The sequence below is a fragment of the Electrona antarctica genome, assembly GCF_951216825.1.
Source record: "Electrona antarctica genome assembly, chromosome: 17".
Lineage (NCBI taxonomy): Eukaryota > Metazoa > Chordata > Actinopteri > Myctophiformes > Myctophidae > Electrona > Electrona antarctica.
This window is the reverse complement of record NC_136798.1, coordinates 29,132,685-29,152,640: the sequence shown is the minus strand read 5'-3', so window position 1 is coordinate 29,152,640 and position 19,956 is coordinate 29,132,685. Positions and strand designations below refer to the sequence as shown.

At 44.4% G+C, this 19,956-nt stretch overlaps 1 protein-coding gene across 1 annotated transcript in view; it reads left to right on the top strand.

Moving 5' to 3' along the window:
• Nucleotides 1-4,474: 4,474 nt before the first annotated feature.
• Nucleotides 4,475-19,956, top strand: part of LOC306941056 (ephrin type-A receptor 7-like) — a gene marked incomplete at its 5' end in the record, with an annotated part of 54,261 nt that continues 38,779 nt past the window's right edge. The window contains one exon of the mRNA XM_079526361.1: nucleotides 4,475-4,580. Coding sequence (XP_079382487.1) covers nucleotides 4,475-4,580 — 106 coding nt within the window. The remainder of the gene's footprint in view (nucleotides 4,581-19,956) is intronic.

The following is a 19,956-nucleotide window of genomic DNA, read 5'->3' as shown; positions in this document are numbered from 1 at the left end:
CAATTAGCACATGCTCTTTCAGAGTCACTTCTAATTACTCGTTGTGGCACGCTGACAACACGTGATTACTAACCGGGCAAAAAATATTTAAGTCATCAGCCACTGTGACATACAGCAGCAGCACGCTGCTCTGTCCCAATGGTGCCGTGTTTATTTTCTTAAGAAAGTGGCGCCACCTGAATTTGCCCACGTGTACAGTACACAAAACCCCGAGCCAGGTTCCTGAGTACACGCGGACGTCGCGGACGTGCCGGATAGAAGCCTGGTCCAGAAATGTTACCACTTCAATCAGTTGATGTTCTGTCTTTGATACTTTTTTTAGGGATTGGACATATGAGGTCCTCCAAGCAGCTTTAGGTTTCTCATACAAAATAGTCGCAACGACCCATTGTGAGAACTGTGCGAATGGTGCACGATAACATGAGCGTGAGTGGCGTGTCACAATTTACAATCAAACAACAATAACCATATCACTATATAATGACTACAGAGTACAGATGCTCTTCGATCTTCGACGCACGTTTATAACAAATAAGACCACTTTATGACGCAGCTTATGCTCAAAGTATTTCATGCATTTTAAAATAACCTAGGTGACACGTCGTTTGGCTTCAGCTGGGATGCAAGAAACGGAATGGTTTTATGGATGGGTGGTCGTTTGGCGCGGCGGCTGCCTGCGTGATTGCTTGTTTTCCATCTGGGCGTCCAGAAACGTGCCCCGCCCTGCGGGACTGGGCTCAGAGGCCTTTGCTCAGTGATGTGCTCAGGCAGGGTGTCCGGTACTTCCTAGGCCGTTAAGGGAATGCTCCAATGCTTTGTAATTGGAACGTCAGAGGTTTTCTAAAACAATCGTCCATTCCGAGAAGGCATGCGAAACCGCTCGTTAGAAGAATGACTGCATTATTAAACCCTTTACAGCTCATCATTCAGCATTGATTAACCTTTTATTTTTGCTGGTAATGCAGTTTAGGTGGCCCTCGAGCAAGTGAAAGAGGCATTTAAAAGGACATTTATTGGTACAAAAAATGGTTGTTTTATTCTGCCTGCGCTGCACACAGTCTCGCACATATCACCACTAAACTATCATTTTCCCATGAGGGATAACAAGACAGTACGATGTTTGTGTCATTATTATCTCCACCAGGCAGAGACCAGGACCCTATATTTTCGTCAGTGCTAAACCCCTTGTCCCTAAACTTTTCTTTGTTTACTATTTTGAAAAACATTACAATTTTTCAACTAGCCGATCTACATCAACATGTTGTGAGCTTGTAGATCGGCAATTTGAACTATTCAAAAATGTTTTCCAAAATAGTCAAAAAGGCAAAGACGTTTAGGGATAAGAGGTTCAGCACTGACGAAAATAGGGCCCTGTGTTTTTGCCACTGTTTGTGGGTGTGTCTGTGTTTGTGCAGCTACAATAGTCTCAGAAACAGCTTCATGTGCATGCTGCCTGTAGGCCAAAGAAGGCTCGCCACCCAAATGTTTTCAAACCAGCCTATACCGGTCCTATAACTCTTGAACCGTAGGTCGTGCAATCAAAATCCCCCTTTCCCTGGATTCCTTGAATCAGAACGATGATCAATAACTCCTCGTTAGGTCACACCCAGGTCCTGCCCAACTCCATTTTCCACATTTTCAATTTTGTTCAAAACACACTGTTTGCATCAATTTTGTCCAAAAGCACCCTTTCTACTAGTGCAGTGCATTTCCGTGAACTAACGGATAACAAAGCCCCATTGAAGAAAACCTCTGGCATCATACTTCACAAGGTTTCAAATTACTTACATCACTGGTTCCCAACATCAGGTCTGGGGACACTGAGGGGTCCAGGGTGTGCCCAGATAAATTATGCATAGTTAGGAACCAAATGGACCCATTTGGCTCTGAACTTGCACTGTAGTGAACTGTATGCTGGAATGTTAGTTCTGATGCCGTTAGATGCTATGTTTTTTATTTTAAAAGCCCCTTTTAAAAAAAAGAGCATCTTCTCTCCCTCCATCGCCTTCATCTCCTGCATGATAATCAGCATGTACATAGTAGCCGGGGAACGGGGGGGCTAGGGGCGAACACGGCGTGTGAATACAGATGGTGATCCATCTGATGAGGAATTCACACCTCCCCTAATTATACCAAAGGAAGTGTCTGGAAGTGCGGCTGGGGCTGCGTCAGGTGCTGAGTGCTTATTGTTCCCGGAAACCTAATTACCTCTCGGCTCGGTCTTAAACGACTTTAAGTAGCAGGCTTGGTGTTCGTGAGCTTGATTTCGTCAGCTCTTCCATCCTCCCCAGCAGGTGAATGGAAATGTATAATCCCCATAATGTCGGTTTTGTTTTGCGGCGCTGAAACTGGAGTGTATTACACCGTATTTTTCAATCAGCGCCCTATTGTGAGTTTACAAAGAGGTAGAGACTCTCTCTGAGCTCAACCCCCATGGTCTGTGCAAGACTTTGTCAAGGAAGTACACTTGTACACAAGGCCTTTTTGTTCTTCCCAACAGGCTTGTGACTGTGAGTGGCCATCGCTCATAGAATAAGTATTAATATTTAATATTATTTATTCAAGTGAGTGATACTTCAATTCGGACCCTGAACGTTCTCCTTGGAGACGAACCCCAAATTAGTATTGGAATTGGCTATGGGACTGGCTTCCGTACGCCCGTGCGTGTGTGTGTGTGTGTGTGTGTGTGTGTGTGTGTGTGTGTGTGTGTGTGTGTGTGTGTGTGTGTGTGTGTGTGTGTGTGTGTGTGTGTGTGTGTGTGTGTGTGTGTGTGTGTGTGTGTGTGTGTGTGTGTGGTAACAGGTCAACAACAGGTGCAATGAGTATAATAATCAGTGTGAAAAAGAGAGAGAGCACCTGTGGAAATGGATTTTGACCGCTGGTATTAGCCAGCAGGACACAGCACTGTTACACACAGATAGCAGCCTGTACCAATTGTTGAGGCGTGCTCAGAAGTATTCACACAGAGGAGTCCGATTAGCAAACTGGGTGCGCTTTTGCGACTTTGCCAAATGCATTATTTGCTGTAGCTTGTAGACTTGAAGTTGGCGCTATATGGATTGACGTTAAAGGTGTTGAGAATAACCTTTCATTGTATTTGCAAAAAAAACACAAAGAAAATGCTTTATATGAATTCGTCCTCGCAGGCACAGGGATGCTGAAAGTGTTTCAACTTTTAGGGGAGAACCCATTTGAGTAAGACGTTTATCAGAACGTCAAAATCAATGAACGAATTTAGACATCACTGTCTCCATGTTTATTTATAGTTCTTCACATCTTTTTGTTGTGCGGCGCTCTCTGAACTTGTGGTCCCCTCAAGTACAAAGCTACTTAAGCATTCAAAGAGCACAGCCGGCTATATTCCCTTAGCTAAGATCTTCTCAGTGGAAAGAAAAAGGGAAATGCATTCAGGCACACACAAGAATGTAAGCTAAGCATTTTTCTTTGATCTGAAAAGCCTCTCTGTCCTTGCTTTGCGTGAGAAGAAAATATACCCCGCTTTTCGACAGCATTGTTTGGCTGTAAGTCATTTTTGCACTTGCTGTCAACTTATCTGCCTGGAAGTGTTCGGGAAAATAAGATAGCGGCGTTTCGCTTAGTGATTCGATAATTACTCGCTTGTGTAAAACTCACAGATGAGTTAATACTTCCCCATTAGTCCCAAGAAGAAAATGTCATGGAGGCCCATTGATGGGTGTCCATGCAAGCGGATAGCCCCCCACATCTCCCCATGGTAATACCACACCACCACTTTATTGACACTGTATCACCCCTAAATGGATATTGGTTCAATACATTTGTGAAACTAACACTTTGGGGAACAATAAGGCCATTGATTTATTCCATTTTGTGCTCTAATCCGTCATGGTGGCCTTAAACAGAATGGATTGATTGATTCCAAGCGGTCCCTGTTGACCACTGCCAGGCAAGTGTAATTTTCTAGTTAAGCAGATCGTCCTTTGTAGCATTTGTGGCCCGGTTTTACGTTACCTGGGAGCCCATTCTTTCCGATCCCCCCATCTCCCCACTCCGCATGGCCTCGGTAATTCGATGAGAGAGTTGGGCAGAGCAGTAAGATTCAACAGCTGCAATAAAAAAGCAGTGGTGGTCTCTGTACGCCCGCTCCGAGGCACTTAACCTGTAGCTTTTTCTGTAAATGCCTCCTGATTTGTCTGTCACCCAATCCGTCAGCAATGAATAATTTTCATGGAAGGTGCACTTTAATTACTTTCCCATTTAAATGGCATTATCGTGGCCTATCTAGGTAATTAATCTCACCAAGTATCCTGTTTCAGCCTTTTATTGCTGGCAGACGAGCAGCACCCTAAATCCCTGTGAATGTGCCGTGGTTGAATGAGCCCTCCCTCGTAGAAAAGAAGCTCCTGTTCTCTCTCTCTCTCTCTCTCTCTCTCTCTCTCTCTCTCCCCCCCCCCCCCATTCAGTTGGTCCCTATCACAGGCTTTTGGACAACGCCATGGACAAGCAACCTGTTAAAGGGGCAGCCCGTTCCGCCACCTTGGAGAGACGGGCTCAAACGACCACGCTCATGCAGATGTGCATGAGATCCGAACAGTACAAACGTAATCGTAGATGCATGCACACATAAATGCAGTGCACACGTGTAACTATGCGTATGTGTGCATAAACACACGCACACACGTGCGCACACAGTGTTTAAACTCTATCCAGCAAGTGGATAGCAGGTGCATGTCTTTGTCTTTGCTAAACCAGTTTGGCTGTCTGCCAGGAAAATGCAATCATATAATCCACACCAAACAGGAGAGTAATAGCAGCAAGAGTTGAAAATGAGATTTCACCTCCCAGTGAAACTGTTTTTTATTTTAGTAATGCTTTTGTTGGGGATTCAGCTGAGACATGTTGTTAAAGGGAGAGCAAATACACATAATAATGATAATGATAACAGCAACAATGCTGGGACAATACTGTTAGCGGTGCTCAAGTAACAGAAGTAAGATATCTATATTCTGTTGTGCTTCCTTGCATAGCCTATTCGAAGCAATTATGTGTTGGCTGTATTTTGGCATCACTGGGAGGGAATGTCATAATTGGGAAAAGATGTGTAAGAAAATAAAGTTGCAACTTTTCTTTATAGATTTTGTTTTGCCCCGCTCAGCCAGGAGTGTGTGGAAGTTAAAAGGGAATGCTGTTTTAAATTCAGTTTCATATCCTATAGGCTATGTCTCCCTGAAGAAGAGAAAGAAAGAGATTCCTTTTTAATTATTCACACGTCTGGGAGGCACTGGCAGTAAAGGAGACTGATGCAAAAAGGCAGGTTTTCTTTTTCTGTTGTTTTGGTGTGTTTTTCCTTCTGTTTACCTTTTATCCGAGCAGCTTTTAAGTGAAACTCTAACCTTTTCTTAACCTTAAAAAATAGTCTGCAGATCTGGTATTTGATGACGCAAACATCAAATCAATCGGCATACATATTTTTACAATGATATCTCAAGGCCGTGTGAAAACCTGTGATTGGTTTTATCATTAAAGCTCTCATCTAAACTTTCTGCACGAATCAGGTGGTTTAGAAATTCAATTAGTTTGTATCTCTTTCACAGTGCAGTCTCAACAGGGACATAACGCAACCTTTAATCTTCTCTACAGTGGCGTAAACAATCACTAATGCATTTAGAGTGTTTGTGAGAGCCTACTCAAACTTGAAAACCAGGCAAATGCAGTTTGCCCATCTAATTATGATACGGTACTTAAATATCTGATCAAAGCTACTGAATGATATGAGACAGAAAATGTAACATTGCATGGAGCCCAACCTATCAATTGTTTTGTCTGATGCCAATCTAGATTTTGGAGAGTCCACCAATTTCCACTGTTTTAACCGATAGTTTGTCAATAAGTGTCGTTGAGTGAGAGACGCGGAATGTCCCAACTTGTGCATTAACTCTGCCCTCAGTGTGTGAATGGGTGAATGTAATGCACAATGAAAAACAGTCAAATAATCACAGATATTATTGGCCAAACCAATATATCAGTCTGACTCTACAGTACATGGTTAACATGTGTATGTATACTAGAATTTCGCGGGCCTTCGGCCCGCTCATCCTAACGCCATGCGATGCGTCGCAAATGGGAAGAAGGCAATGGCAAGCCATGATGTTTCCATTTATGCATTTGCTTGGAAAGCGCAAAGTTGCCAAGCTGGCTGAGTGGCCCTGTTTGGTTGTGCGTATGAAAGCGAGCATGGCAAGGCGCAGGAACAGTATACTGTACTGTACTGTACTGTACTGTAAGTCTTTGTACTGTACTGTACTCATGTGTACTGTACTGTACTGTTCTCTGTACTGTTGTAATTTTTTATTATTATTATTATTACATGGATTAATATTCTGATGTACTGTACTGTACTGTTCTCTGTACTGTTGATATTATAGTTAGTAGTGTTGTGTTATTATTTATTATTATTATTACATGGATTAATATTCTGATGTGAGCTTTCTTTCTGTACTGTACTGTACTCATGTGTACTGTAGTGTTCGCTGTATTGTTGATATTATTGTTGTTATTAGTGTAGTGTTGTTATTTATTATTATTATTATGATTGAAAGAGAGCATGGCAAGGCGCAGGAACAGTATACTGTACTGTACTGTACTCATGTGTACTGTACTGTTCTCTGTACTGTTATTAGTGTTGTGTTCTTATTTATTGTTATTATTATTATTACATGGATTAATATTCTGATGTACTGTACTGTTCTCTGTACTGTTGATATTATAGTTATTAGTGTTGTGTTATTATTTTTTATTATTATTATTATGACATGGAGTAATATTCTGATGTGAGCTTTCTTTCTGTACTGTACTCATGTGTACTGTACTGTTCTGTACTGTTGTTATGATTAGTGTAGTGTTAATGATTTTGTATTATTATTATTATTAGCGTTTTGTGGCGTGTGTGTGTGTGTGCGTGCCATTTCAGCTGCATCGCGAGGCGATCCAAATTCCCCCCCCCCCCGCGCACGCACGCACACACACGTGTCTGCAGTGACACTGCGTTGTACACAGCTGTTCTATTTCATCCTAACACTGGACGCCAATCATCCAGTGTTAAGCAGTCATCCATGATTCATAGAACCATAGTTACATACGTGACTTACGTTTTGTGTTGCAGCGCGTTGTTGCAGCGTGTGCGTGTAGTGTTGTTGTTGTGATCCATATATGCGCCTCGGTTCGTCCCGATTGTACCACGCCAGGTGTCGACGCGGTCGTGTTTGCATGATTGTAACTGTATGTAATCGCGGCGCTCTCCATCGAAGTTAGAATCAGTGTAGAACCTGTGTTGTTGTTCTTCTTCTTCTTCTACTTGTGGTTTCCGGCAGGCTGTACACTGTGTGTGTGTGTGTGTGTGTGTGTGTGTGTGTGTGTGTGTGTGTGTGTGTGTGCGCGCGCGCACGTGTGTGTGTGTGCGTGTGTGTGTGTGTGTGTGTGTGTGTGTGTGTGTGCCGTGTAACTTCCGGTAGTGTTTCCGGAAGTGTGAAAGGTAACACGAAACACACGTGGGTCACGTGGTGGGGTTTTGAGCCATTGGGAAGGGGTGATGTAGTGTTGCCAGGTCCACGTATTGTAAGCGAGTGGTAGTGTGTGAAAGTATAGGCTGTAGGCTGTAGGAAGTCAGGGTTTGCGGCCTTGTTTACATAGACGTGGCAACAACGTTTGACAATGTTGGCGGCGCAGCCAATGAAAAGAGTGGAATCACGGGATGCAGTGTTGCCAGGTCTGCGAATTGTAAGCGAGTTGTAAGTAGCGTGTTGAATGGCATTTTTTCTGTGCTTGTGTTCATAGACGTGGCAACAAATTAGGCGGGGGTGTCGGTGCTTGTGGCGTGTTTGTGTTTATTATTGATATTGATATTGTTTGCGAGTGTGGACGGGAGCCGGCTTTAGTGGCAGTGCGATGACAATGTTTACGCGGGTGTTGTTGAGTGTGGCCGTGCGGCGCGACATGAGGAGATAGGGAACGAACGACGCGGAGGGTAAGTCTGTGACGTGTTAGTGTGTTGTTGCAGTGTGTGTTGCTCCTGCTTCGGCTTCGGCACCCAGCGTGTCAGTGACGTAGTAGCTGGTGCCTTTTGTTCCTTGTTCCTGTCTTGGGGACACCTTTTCAAATGTATAATAGATATATATATATATATATATATATATTTTTTTTTTATTACCATTTCAACAGTCTTTTGTTGCTGGATGTGTGAAGCCTCTTCATCAAAATCCGTCCAGCTTACACCACTTTGAAGTACTAGGCTCCAAACAAATTGAAAACAGCCTAAGCTGGTAATCATGGATCAAAATAATTACGGGAAATGAGAAAGCACATGCATGCATGTAGCTCCCAAAGTCTATGTTACGTTCCGGCTTACATGCCTTCTACAGAAAAGCAAAAAAAAATCTCTTTTTCAGATTGTCTTTTTTTTTCCAGTCCTGCACCTGCCCTACATTTTGAATGTGCGCGTTCTATTCCTTTTGTTGAAAAGAATTATGGACATTATTTTTAGGCTTGCGAGCTAGGGCCATTTAAAGTGCATTGTGCAGCATACATTGTGACTATACAAGACAAGAGCAATAACAATGCTGTGTGCTACTGCACCAGCAGTAGGCTGTAATGCAGTGGTTCTCAAACATTTTCATAGTACCGGTCCCCCAAATAGATTAGGCCGCAGACCCCCTTTTGAAAAGTTTGTGCCAGGGACCCCTCTAAGATAAGTTTTGTTTTGTTGTTAGATTATATTTAGCACATATTCTACTGTCTATTCTATGGTTGTTGTGGAGAGAGTGAAACCAATGATCAGAGTCATTCTTATGCTCTTTGTTTTATAATTAATAATATTGTAAATTGCTGGGGACCCATTGGAAACCCCTCAAGGGCCCATTTTAAGAACAGTCTGTGGTGTGGCAGCACTGTCTTGGTAGTCACTCAAAGTTAATTGAAAAAAACAACTTGTGTGAAGTGAGGGGAACTCTTTTCATCAGCCAATCAAATCACTGCATTCCGTGCTACAAACACAAACATGTGCTACAAACACAATCGCGTGCTCAAACACAATTGTGGCGGGACCGTACCTATGAACAAAGAACCCAGGGAACATAGAACCTGGGGGACATAGAACCTGGGGGACATAGAACCCAGGGACCATAGAACCTGGGGGACATAGAACCCAGGGAACATATAGAACCTGGGGGACATAGAACCTGGGGGACATAGAACCTGGGGGACATAGAACCCAGGGACCATAGAACCTGGGGGACATAGGGATGACCCCATGGAGGCAGTCAGTCTGCTAGGAGCCTAGGAAGATGGGGCAATGGCATAAATAACAGTATGACGTGAGAACAAGGGATGGGAGGCGTGTAATGAAAATGTTTTAGCTCTCAGAGGACCCAGAGTTCTCAGGTTTTGAGACAAGGCTTTCAGTGTCGGGCGGAAGGGCTGTGGCACTGCATAAGCCTTGAAATAAGATGCTGTTTGTTCTCTTTCAAAAACAAACAAGAAAATGTTGCCATGTAGCCTTAACTTAGAGAAATTGCTATTGTAAATGGAGGGCTTGGCTGGTTTCATTCCCTAGGCCAACAAGGACATTCGGGCAGGGAAAGTCACTGAGAAAATGGTCTCTATCTCGCCAAACAACTGTGGCTAGGGAGGCAGGGGCTGACTTGTGCTTACTGGGCTGTTGTGGTAAACAAGTACAGACAATCAGCCAAATTGCCTGTGATGAATTGATGAAAATGTTTCATCACAGCAAAATCTCAGAGTTAAATGAACACCAAGCATTTTACTGTGCACCGGCAGACAACCGTGCCCGGAGGCATTACGTTTTTGGGTTGTCCGTCTGTCCGTCCGCTGTCCGTCCGTCCGTCTGGCTGTCGTCCATCTGTCCTTGTGATCGTGGTATCTCAATAATGCCTTGAGGGAAATGTATGACATTTTGCACAAACATATACTTGGACTAAAGGGTGAACTAATTAGAAGTAGGTGGCCAAAGGTCAAAATCTTGTATGTCCAAAATCGGTCCTTTTTATTGTTATTATTTAATTACATTAGAAAAATTCTGAAAACCGCAGATCTACACAAGCTCTGAGCTTGTAGATTGGCTATATTCACACCTACAAGAGTGACACTCTTGTATGATGAAGTAGGCCGCAAATTTACGGGAAAAAATTGTAAAGAAAATTGTAAAGAAAGAAATTGAAACTTCCTATACAAAGTTTCTGCGCGACAGCAAACGATATGAGTGTGTGCGTTTATGGAGACAAACAGCAGCTGGTTGGTGCAGGCATAACCACAATGTGGAATTAGTTTGTTTGTAATGTGGATCTTTACTGTCCATTGGTGTCGTGTCCTTTCCAACCACTGTCTGTCCAGTGATTGAGTGAGGGAGGCTAGCTTTAGATGTGAAATGCAGGCATTCCTTCTTTATTGCCCTTGAGTGAAAGCATTGCCTAAAGAAATGCCTCAGTAAACACCAAAATACTTCTCTACCTCCCCCTCGTTTTCACACGAACACACACACACGCACGCGCACTCACTCCCCTCTGTCTTTCTCCGTAACTCCCCCATGCTCACACGCTCGCGCGCACCGCGCGTGCTGTCAGCATGCACCTGTGACTCCAGACGTTATAAGGAACACATGCTTGGGCATGTCACACAGCCCCTCGGCTTGAAATGGCTGCGGCACGTCTGCAATAGAGCCATCGGAGTGTTTCATTTCCTGGCGGGGAAGTTAAAAGGACTTTGAGGGCAATACTAATAAAAAATAAAAAAGAACCCAAACATGTCATAGATGCCTGATAGTGGCGGAGAAATGCCCTCAACACACACACACACACACACACACACACACACACACACACACACACACACACACACACACACACACACACACACACACACACACACACGACCACTAAGCTGAACTGTTCTCAAGGCCTTGTTCGCTGGTATTTTCCCAGCTCAAGCTACTTGTGCTGAGGGGCCACACTCTCCTGGGGCCAAACCCAGGAGAGTGTTGGCCGTTGTGACAGGGTAAATATATATGTGTGTGTGTGTGTGTGTGTGTGTGTGTGTGTGTGTGTGTGTGTGTGTGTATATATATATATATATATATACAAAATCCATCTGTCACACGGTAGAATGCTGCAATGTTAAAGGTATTTTATATGAATTTCGCAGCGCAGTCTAGTTGAGCTTGTCATTTATACGGCCTGCATGGCTCTTATAGCGGACAGCATTACCACCCGGACGGGCCTGCGTGTTACTGTATTACAGTCAGGGGCATAACCTGACATATGTTTGCTGGAGGGGGGCAACATTTAATACAGTACATACACTTTTGTGTATGTACTGTACTGTACTGTATCAGTGTGTGTGTTACAAGACAACACGTGCATACTGTGTTGTGCAATGTTATTGCACTACTTATACACTGACACAGTGTTATATAACGGTACAACATATTTTATAATAGGTTCATACGTGCTATCCCGTAAGTCCGAGATTGTGCAAATGTAACCGAATGGACCATTTGGGATGCATTGTACAGTCTTTGGTGTATGATGTGAGTGTGTGTGAGTGCGTGCGTGCGTGCGTGCGTGCGTGCGTGCGTGCGTGCGTGCGTGCGTGGTTCGTGGGGCGTTTACTGTTTTGCGCGAGGTAAGAAATGGCGAGCGAGATTGACAGGCCTGCTCTTTCAGTATTTCATTGTCTCATCAGCAGACTGTCTCCTGCAGTGAGCAAAACTAATTATGTCTTCAAGCCCCCCCCCCCCCTCCCAACCCTCCACCTCCCCACCCTCTTTATTCAGATCATCACACTTGGAAATCATAATGAGTTTGTGGCAGACCACTTCAGCTTCGGGGGTGGGGGTTGCAAAAAAGAAAAGAAATAAAAATGGAAAGCTTGAAGGAAAAGTCCCATTCGCCTGCGCCACCTCTGAAAAGGCCATAATTATGGCCAACCTTTTCGACCCCTCCAAAGCTGCCGCTTCAAAACCCGCCCTGGCTGCGACTCCGTTGCGTCACCGTGCACATGCACACCTGCTATAATAACATAGACCTAGCACACAAATGTGGCTCGCAGTCATGGGGGAACCTCTTTTTGCAATATACTGTAAAACACCTTCCTTAAACACATCACTCTGTAGTCCCTATTGGGCATGACATTATAGGCAAATACCACATTTATAGGGGGGGCTATATACGGCACCTCCACCACCCCAAAGAACCACTGAAGACCTCCATTAACACAACAATGGTGTGAGTGTGTAGTTTCCTCAGAATCAGAATCATCTTACAGGTGTAAAGCAGTGGGTGAAATTTGTTTTTAGTGTTTTGTTGTTTCCAGAAAGAAGAGAAAAAGAAACAAAAACAATGCTCATATTGACACATAAGCATATCCATCCGGCACAGTACACTATGTACATGAGGTTAGACATAAGGTGCATGAGCATAGCAGCTGGTCTATACTGTACATGATATAGACATTAAGGTGCAAGGAGAATATCAGCGCTCTGTGCTCTGAAACCAGTGCCTTCCTCTCATCACTGCAGAGGAAATATGTCATGTCCATCTGGTAGGCTCCCTTTTAATGATTCGCTATGAAACAACAATAAAAAGATTATGGCCGCCAGGGATCCTGGCTGGACGCGGCGTGGGTGTTGGCTGGCTTGAACAGATGGGCTTCACATCTGGGCAGGAAGTTTAGCGAGGGCATGAGGGATGTTGTGACATGCTAACACGGCCATGGGACTCTGCAACGTCCTCAGAGTTCCTCCGCATGAGTGTCGAGGAGTAGGAGAGGAGCACACGCCAGCCCTCTCCCTAACGGTGACCATGCTCACATTTAGGGCTCCAACTATCGCTTATTTTCTTACTGAATATTCAAATTGAATTAATCGTATACTTGAGAAGCATGTTTTTGGTAGTTTTTCAGTCTGATTAACATGTTAAGTCTGCCACATTTTGTACTTTTTATACTATTTTCACTATTACATTTTTTAATATGTTTTTCCTCAAAAAACTGTCGCACGCCGACTCTCAATCTCTCATCAAACTTTGTTGGTAAAGTCAAAGTAAGAGTTGTCATGCTGGCTGTCTTCCTGAAAATGTTTGTTTGCTTTAACTTTTAATGCGTCATTCACATTGTGTGACTTTGATTATGTTCTTTCCGGGGTTTTCTGGCACATCGGCTGTCACTACGCCAGCACACACACAACGTCAACTGCATAATGAAACTGTGAGACACACTGTAGTTCTGACAAGGAAGACGTGTTGTTCGGTGCAAATTGTGTGCGGGGAAAAAATAAAAATAAATTCTCTGAAGAAAGATTACATCTAAATTAATCTGGGAACATGCTTGCATCCTTGGAGACCGAGATAATTAAATTTGCTAATCCAACCCAAATCATCTCCCTTGCTCACTTGTGACCGGCTGTTGAATGCTGCCAAAAAAAGTATGTCACACGGTGGGCTTTAAGTGAAGGGTACTCTGGGCGAGACAGCGGACTCAGTGACGGAACACTCCGGAGAGCGGGTACACGCAGCAACAAGGAGAGTCAACAAACGTTATCACCTCCGCACACTGATTCCCTCCCTGTAAGAGTGTCATATCAAGCATAGTGCTATGCAGAGTCCCAGACATTAGCCTTTGTTTGTTCTTTCTGCAGTCGGGGACAAAGAACAATTAAAATCTTTCCACGTATAGTCTCATTCTTCCGCATAACTGGCTTTTGTAATGAGTTTGTTTGCTATGATGATGTGTACTGTAGGTTATGGTATCCATAGCAATACCATCCATCCATCGGGCCCCCCGGAAAACTAGGTGTAGTAAAGTAAAGGCTCATAGAAGCATTCCGTTCCAGTTTCACTGATTAGTGTAGCCCTCCTCAGGGGCCTGTTAAGAGGTTCTTACCAATCATTAATGTTTATGAGGTGATGTGACTTTGTCCAATATGCCACAATTAAATTACACCCACCTTGTGAGATTGGACGACTTAATGCACTGATTGGATGCGTTTCAGCTATGTTCAGCTAGTTAATATGGCAGATTGAGGTGAACATTTTGCCAGCTTTCTGGCTGAAATTAAATCACTTTTGATCATATGCATGCGTTACTCGAGGTGAATTCGGATTGTGGATGTCCCAAAGTGGGCTCGTCAGCATCCTGCAGCCCACTGTGGTAGACGTTGAGGTTGTATTATAATGATGGATCCTCGCGAACCCCCGCCCCGTCCGCACTGTCAGCGGCGCGCAACGTTTGCTCGAACCGGGAGAACGACTTATCTCCCAGACTGCCAGCCAGGGTTTTCTGTTACCTTGAGCTAAACTGAGAGTAGTTGGCTTTAAGTTGTGTGAACATGCCTGTTGGCATTTGCATGATAATGCCGTTGCTCTCCCAATTAACTTGGTGACAACGTGGATTTGGGGATATGCTAAGTAAACATACCACATGACACAAAGACGCGCAAAAGCCTGCTGTCTGTCATTGTTGCGAGGGTAATTGGGAAGGGGTTTGGGAGAAGCCACCGCACCCTGGAAATAGCGAGGCACTTGTCGTGCCCTCCCACTAAGCCCTAAGCCTCCCTCTCTCAGACAGCCTATCAGGCAAAAATCACCAATTACTGTAATGGCAAATCCCTGTGGCCAACTCACAAAGGCTAACAATGATGATGTGGCACCTTTGCCTGTCTTCGTCAACATGTCTCACTTGATCTCTCAATTTACAGACCCTCTGGTACACGGCTGATCTTAAGCAGATCCAGTCGGATTCCAGATGGGGTGGTTGTTATCCCCTTTAGCTGTTGAGATATTTGCTTTCCGGTTCTAGAAGCTATGATGTGTGTGTGTGCCACATCTGGTCCTTGGCTGGAGCTCGCGAGTGAGTTTGTGTGTATGTAAGGGTGTTTTTGTGTATGTGCGATTGTGTGGCCATTATGTTTGCGTGTCTGGATGCATGGCTTGTATATGGGTTTAACCACATGAACGTATCTTATAGGCAAACATCCTGTGTTTATTTAGATAACATAGTGGATCCACAACATCATCGTGTTTCTATAGGCTACGCGCGCGTTGTGAGTTTCTAGATCTGCGTTTTTGGTGTAGAAGGAAAAAAGTAGGGAGCCGAGTATTGACCCCTGGGGGACCCCGGTCATATAGGGTTTAAGTGTGTGCGTGCTTTGTGTGTGCTGTGTGTGTGTGCGTGCGTAGGCGTGCTCTACATTGCTGGTGGTCCTCTCAAAGCTAGGTATCTATTCTGCATCACAAACACCTCCCACCCCCACCCTGACACCCTTTGACTCTCGCAGCTGCCTATCCTTTTCCGTCCCCAGGTCTGAATCCACACTAAGACCACAATGCAGAGTGGGATATATGTTTATGAATGGCTGGAGCTAACTATTCTTCAGTTTAATAGCAAAGGACTAAGCCAATTCGCAGACATGTACAAAGAGCAGGCGGGGGCAAAGCTTGTTAATTTATCCAGTGTGACTAATGGGCGCTGTGCTCGGCTCGGGCGTTTTAAGAGACAACACGACGCGTTGGAGGCATTGACTGCTGATTACTTCCACGTGGAGGCCGGGAATTTATTTACGATGGAGCCGTGGGTTCATTGTGTATTTAGAGGGAACAGATTAAGAAACACCTTTTCATTCCATTCCCAGTCCTCCTTTGCTTTAAGAAACACCTTTTCATTCCATTCCCATTCCTCCTTTTCTTTAAAGAGCAATCTCTACAAAAGCTTCAGTCTGTCGCAGTATCTCTTTCTCCCTTCGGACCAAAACACAAGGGGGAGATAGAGGGGGGTTTGTGGGGTGGGGGTAACTAGTAACTACAGATTGAGTTTTCGCATCTGGCCAATCTCCAAACTTTAATCAGGCTGCTGCCTTTAAAGAGTTTGCCAGCCCCTCGTCTAGCCCACAGACCCCCCCTCACCCCCCCTCACCCCCCCTCACCCCCTCACATTTCACTACTTTCCACAGACAGTGTTTCTTTTTCAGAAAGATTCATCTCGCCTCGTCTTGAGTTTATTTTTCACACGCAAGCACGCACGCACACACGCACGCACGCACGCACGCACGCACGCACGCACGCACGCACGCACGCACGCACGCACGCACACACGGATATATATATATTTCACTGTTCCCTTGTCGTTTCAAGCGACTCACAATAAGCTCACCGCAAAGCTATGAAACATCCCCCTTTGATCTGAAATGAGAACACATTATGGCGCTAATGGAGCCATTACACCAACTACGTCTCTGAGCCGCTCAAAGCCACAAGGTGATACTTTTAGCTCTGCCGAGCATCAGATCGGCTGACTTAGTTAACCACGGGCTCTTTTTGGATATTGCCGTTCTTTGCTGAAGCGGCACTGATGGCATATCTTATTAGATTGTTTTTACACTGATGGCATATCTTAGATTGTCGTGTTACACGTGCAAGTAAAAGCGACGGTGGCGTTTTGTGCGACATGCAGTAGACGTTTCGATAACAGACCAAAACGGAAACGGTTATTATCATCAAGTCCATTAGAACTGTTGCCAGCAAGATTCTTTGCTCGAAGGAAATGGAATGTTATTAAACCAGTTTTCCAGTGGGATTATTTAGATCTTCTGAGGGTAATTATGTCAATATTACGATGGCAATATTCTCCATAGTGAATACTAAAAGAAATGCTGCAGCGTTCAAACAGTAACTTAATTTTATTTTAGAGTTTACAGTTCAGTTAGGGCTTTCTTTTCTTCTTCACAGGCAATTCATAATTTATAAGGCAGTAAATACCTTCACGAAATCTAAATTTAGTTTGACAGAAAGTGCACTCCTGAGCCTTTAAGTTTAACCACAAACACAGCAACAGGTTTTAAGGCAGGGGTCTTCAACGTTGTTCAGGTCAAGGACCCAGCTTTGAGAGAGATTAGCTTTGAGAGAGATTAAGCCGAGACCCCCATCTATTATTGTATAAAGATTGTGTGCTAGGTTAAACTTTTTCTTCGATAGCTTCATAGACTAGCTTCGTCCATCAGTGTTAGTTGGACTCAAGGTAATGTGTATTTTCAGTCATCACTAGGTCTTTGGTTCTGTTCATCGTCTGCTCTTTTTTTTTGCCGTTTACGCCAAACCTCAATGTGGTGCATTGTGAGCTTGTGGATCTGCTATTTTCGGCAAATGGTACCCCAATAGGGATGCTATAGGGTTCAAGTTGTTATTACATTTGTATAATTATTTTAAGTTCCTATCGCACAAATATTTGGCGTAAAACTGTTGAAGACCCATGGTTAATGTACACAGAAAACCCCACCTCCACCTCCTGCCCCAGCCACCTCCTCCTCTTATTGCCAACTACCTGAAATTAAAATAAGGGACACACAGCCGGGCATTGCTTATTTCTAAGAAATATAAGGCATGCCGAGAAAAAAAATTGTTTTTATATATTAACCACTTGAACCCCATCACCCATATTCTGGGTGGACCTTAGCCAAACATAGCAGATCTACAAGCTCACAGTGTGCCACAATCTGCTGTTTTTAGCAGAGAGATTGGTGTAGACAGAGGAAAAGTACAGAGAGTACTCAGTTTGTCTATAGGCATTTAAGTGTTTTAACAACCTGTACTGTATATGAGCTGTTTGAACTTATGTGTCATTATCAGCTCAATAAAGGGGCACGTCTTTTAATTTCCAAATATGGGACGATTCCTTATTCTCCTCCTACCCCGGCTAACGCCAGCTGCTGATCCCCTTTCCTTGGACAAAGTTCATTCTAGGTTTTCAACAATGCAACGTATATGGCCAGTTTTCAGTAGCGTTGCGATGCCAATCCCTCCTCCAATTGGCCGGTGTTGTGCTCTCCCCCAACAAAAACAACAATGATGAGGGGGATTAGTGACCCCGTTTTCCAGGGGAATGGAGTGGACTCGTTTATATACAACTAGTTGTGTTACAGGCAGCGCTGCCAAGGCCTCCCTTTTAGTCCATCCACGTGGCAGAGCTGATGTGTGTGATTATACGGATAGTTGTGTATACCTCTCCAAGGCCATGGGGACTGGCGCTGGTGGAGTATTTATTGTTTATTGCTGCCTCACATGGCAACAGCTACCCTTGATGGCGTACCGTTAAAAAAAAAACACACAAATGTATTTGAGTGTTTACAAGGTATCGGTGCGTGTGTGTGTGGACACTGGACAGTATGTATACAGGCTTCCGTGCATGCTTTTGTGTTTCATGCACATCTGTGCATGTGTCTGCGGTAAATGGTGCATTTATATAGCGTCTTTATCCAAGGCGCTTTACATTCACCCATTCATACACCGATTACAGTGGAAGCCATGCAAGGTACCAACCAGCACATCGGGAGCAATTTGGGGTTCAGTGTCTTGCCCAAGGACACTTCGATATGTAGACAGGAGGAGCCGGGATTCGAACCACGGACCCACGGATCATTGGACGACCTGCTCTACCTCCTGAGCCACTGTGTGTGTGTGTGTGTGTGTGTGTGTGTGTGTGTGTGTGTGTGTGTGTGTGTGTGTGTGTGTGTGTGTGCGTGTGCGTGTGCGTGATAAAGGACACTGTAATAGATGTGTCTTTGTAGGGCAGATGCAGAGCTCTCCTTGTTCCTGCAGGTAGCAGGCTAACAGCAGCTGCATGCGCGGTTTAAGTTGCAGCCAGTTGAAAATCTGCCGTTGTTTCCGAACGGGGACAGGCAGAGGATCGGAGGTGGGGGGGTGGGGGTGGGGGCGGCGGCGGGGGATGACATGTTGTCATGAGTCTGGGAATAATCAGATCTTTCTGCTGCTGTTTGTCTCATTTCCAAAGCCACTGGTGGATAAGAATTATGACTTGGAAAGAAGTTTTTTTCCCCCCTTCATTGTGTGTGTGTGTGCGTGTGTGTGTGCGTGTGTGTGCGTGCGTGTGTGCGTGTTTGCGTGTGTGTGTGTGTGTGTGTGTGTGCGTGTGTGTGTGTGTGTGTGCGTGCACGCGTGTTTGTTGTGAACAGCCTTTATGTGACACTTGGTGATAAATCACGGATATGAATTTGATTGTGGAGTGTAACAAGCAGTGGGTTGCAGCCAAACCAAGCTCGGAAATAGCTTTGGAAGCACAAGATAGTTCTGTTTAATCAGATATAGACATGCCCCATAGAAACTCTCTCTTTACGCAATTATCATTTCTTAAACTCCTTTAAGTTATTCACAACACCCAGGAGATGTACTGCAGGGCTGTGCATTTTAAGATGGAACCCTTTCTACAGTGGGATGACTACTTCAGCATTATGTTTTAGTATTATAGAACGTGTGCTCTAAACTGGCTTTACATTGGGGTAGGAGTTCTGAAGACTGTCACATAAATCAAATAAATAAATGTCAAATAAATAACATAATTGTTTCTTATTAAAGTAGTCTCTGTTCAATTAATCAATCAATGAACTTTATTGTCCCAATTGCATGTAAAAGTTGAGCTGAAACGCATTTATACAGGCTTCACGTATCACGTTTGCAGTTCAAGGAGTAAAATTATAATTACAAGTAAGGAAGGGAGAATAAAAAAACACCCTGAACTACAGACACACCATCATACCATAGGGTGCTCACAAAGAGACAAATATGCTTGGAAGGAGTGAATGTTTGTGTAGCATGTAAAGCCAGTCGAGACTAAGGGCCACACCCAGCCGTGTGCACACGTTGCCGCCGTCTGGTTTCCTTCAAGTCCAGTCACAACCAAACATAAAAGAAGTGAGCTCACACAGTTAGACGTGGATGAGCGAGCGGAGAACTCACCCACCACTGATGACTGACGCGCAAAGCCGACCTCTCAGATAAAGTACACAGTACACATGCACACAGGCAGCCGAGTTGACTAAGCAGGAGCTTTTGTGCAATCTCACTGTGGCACAAGCTGTCTGGGAGTGTGTTTGTGAGTTGTAAGGAAGAAGAACTGGGGCTTGTC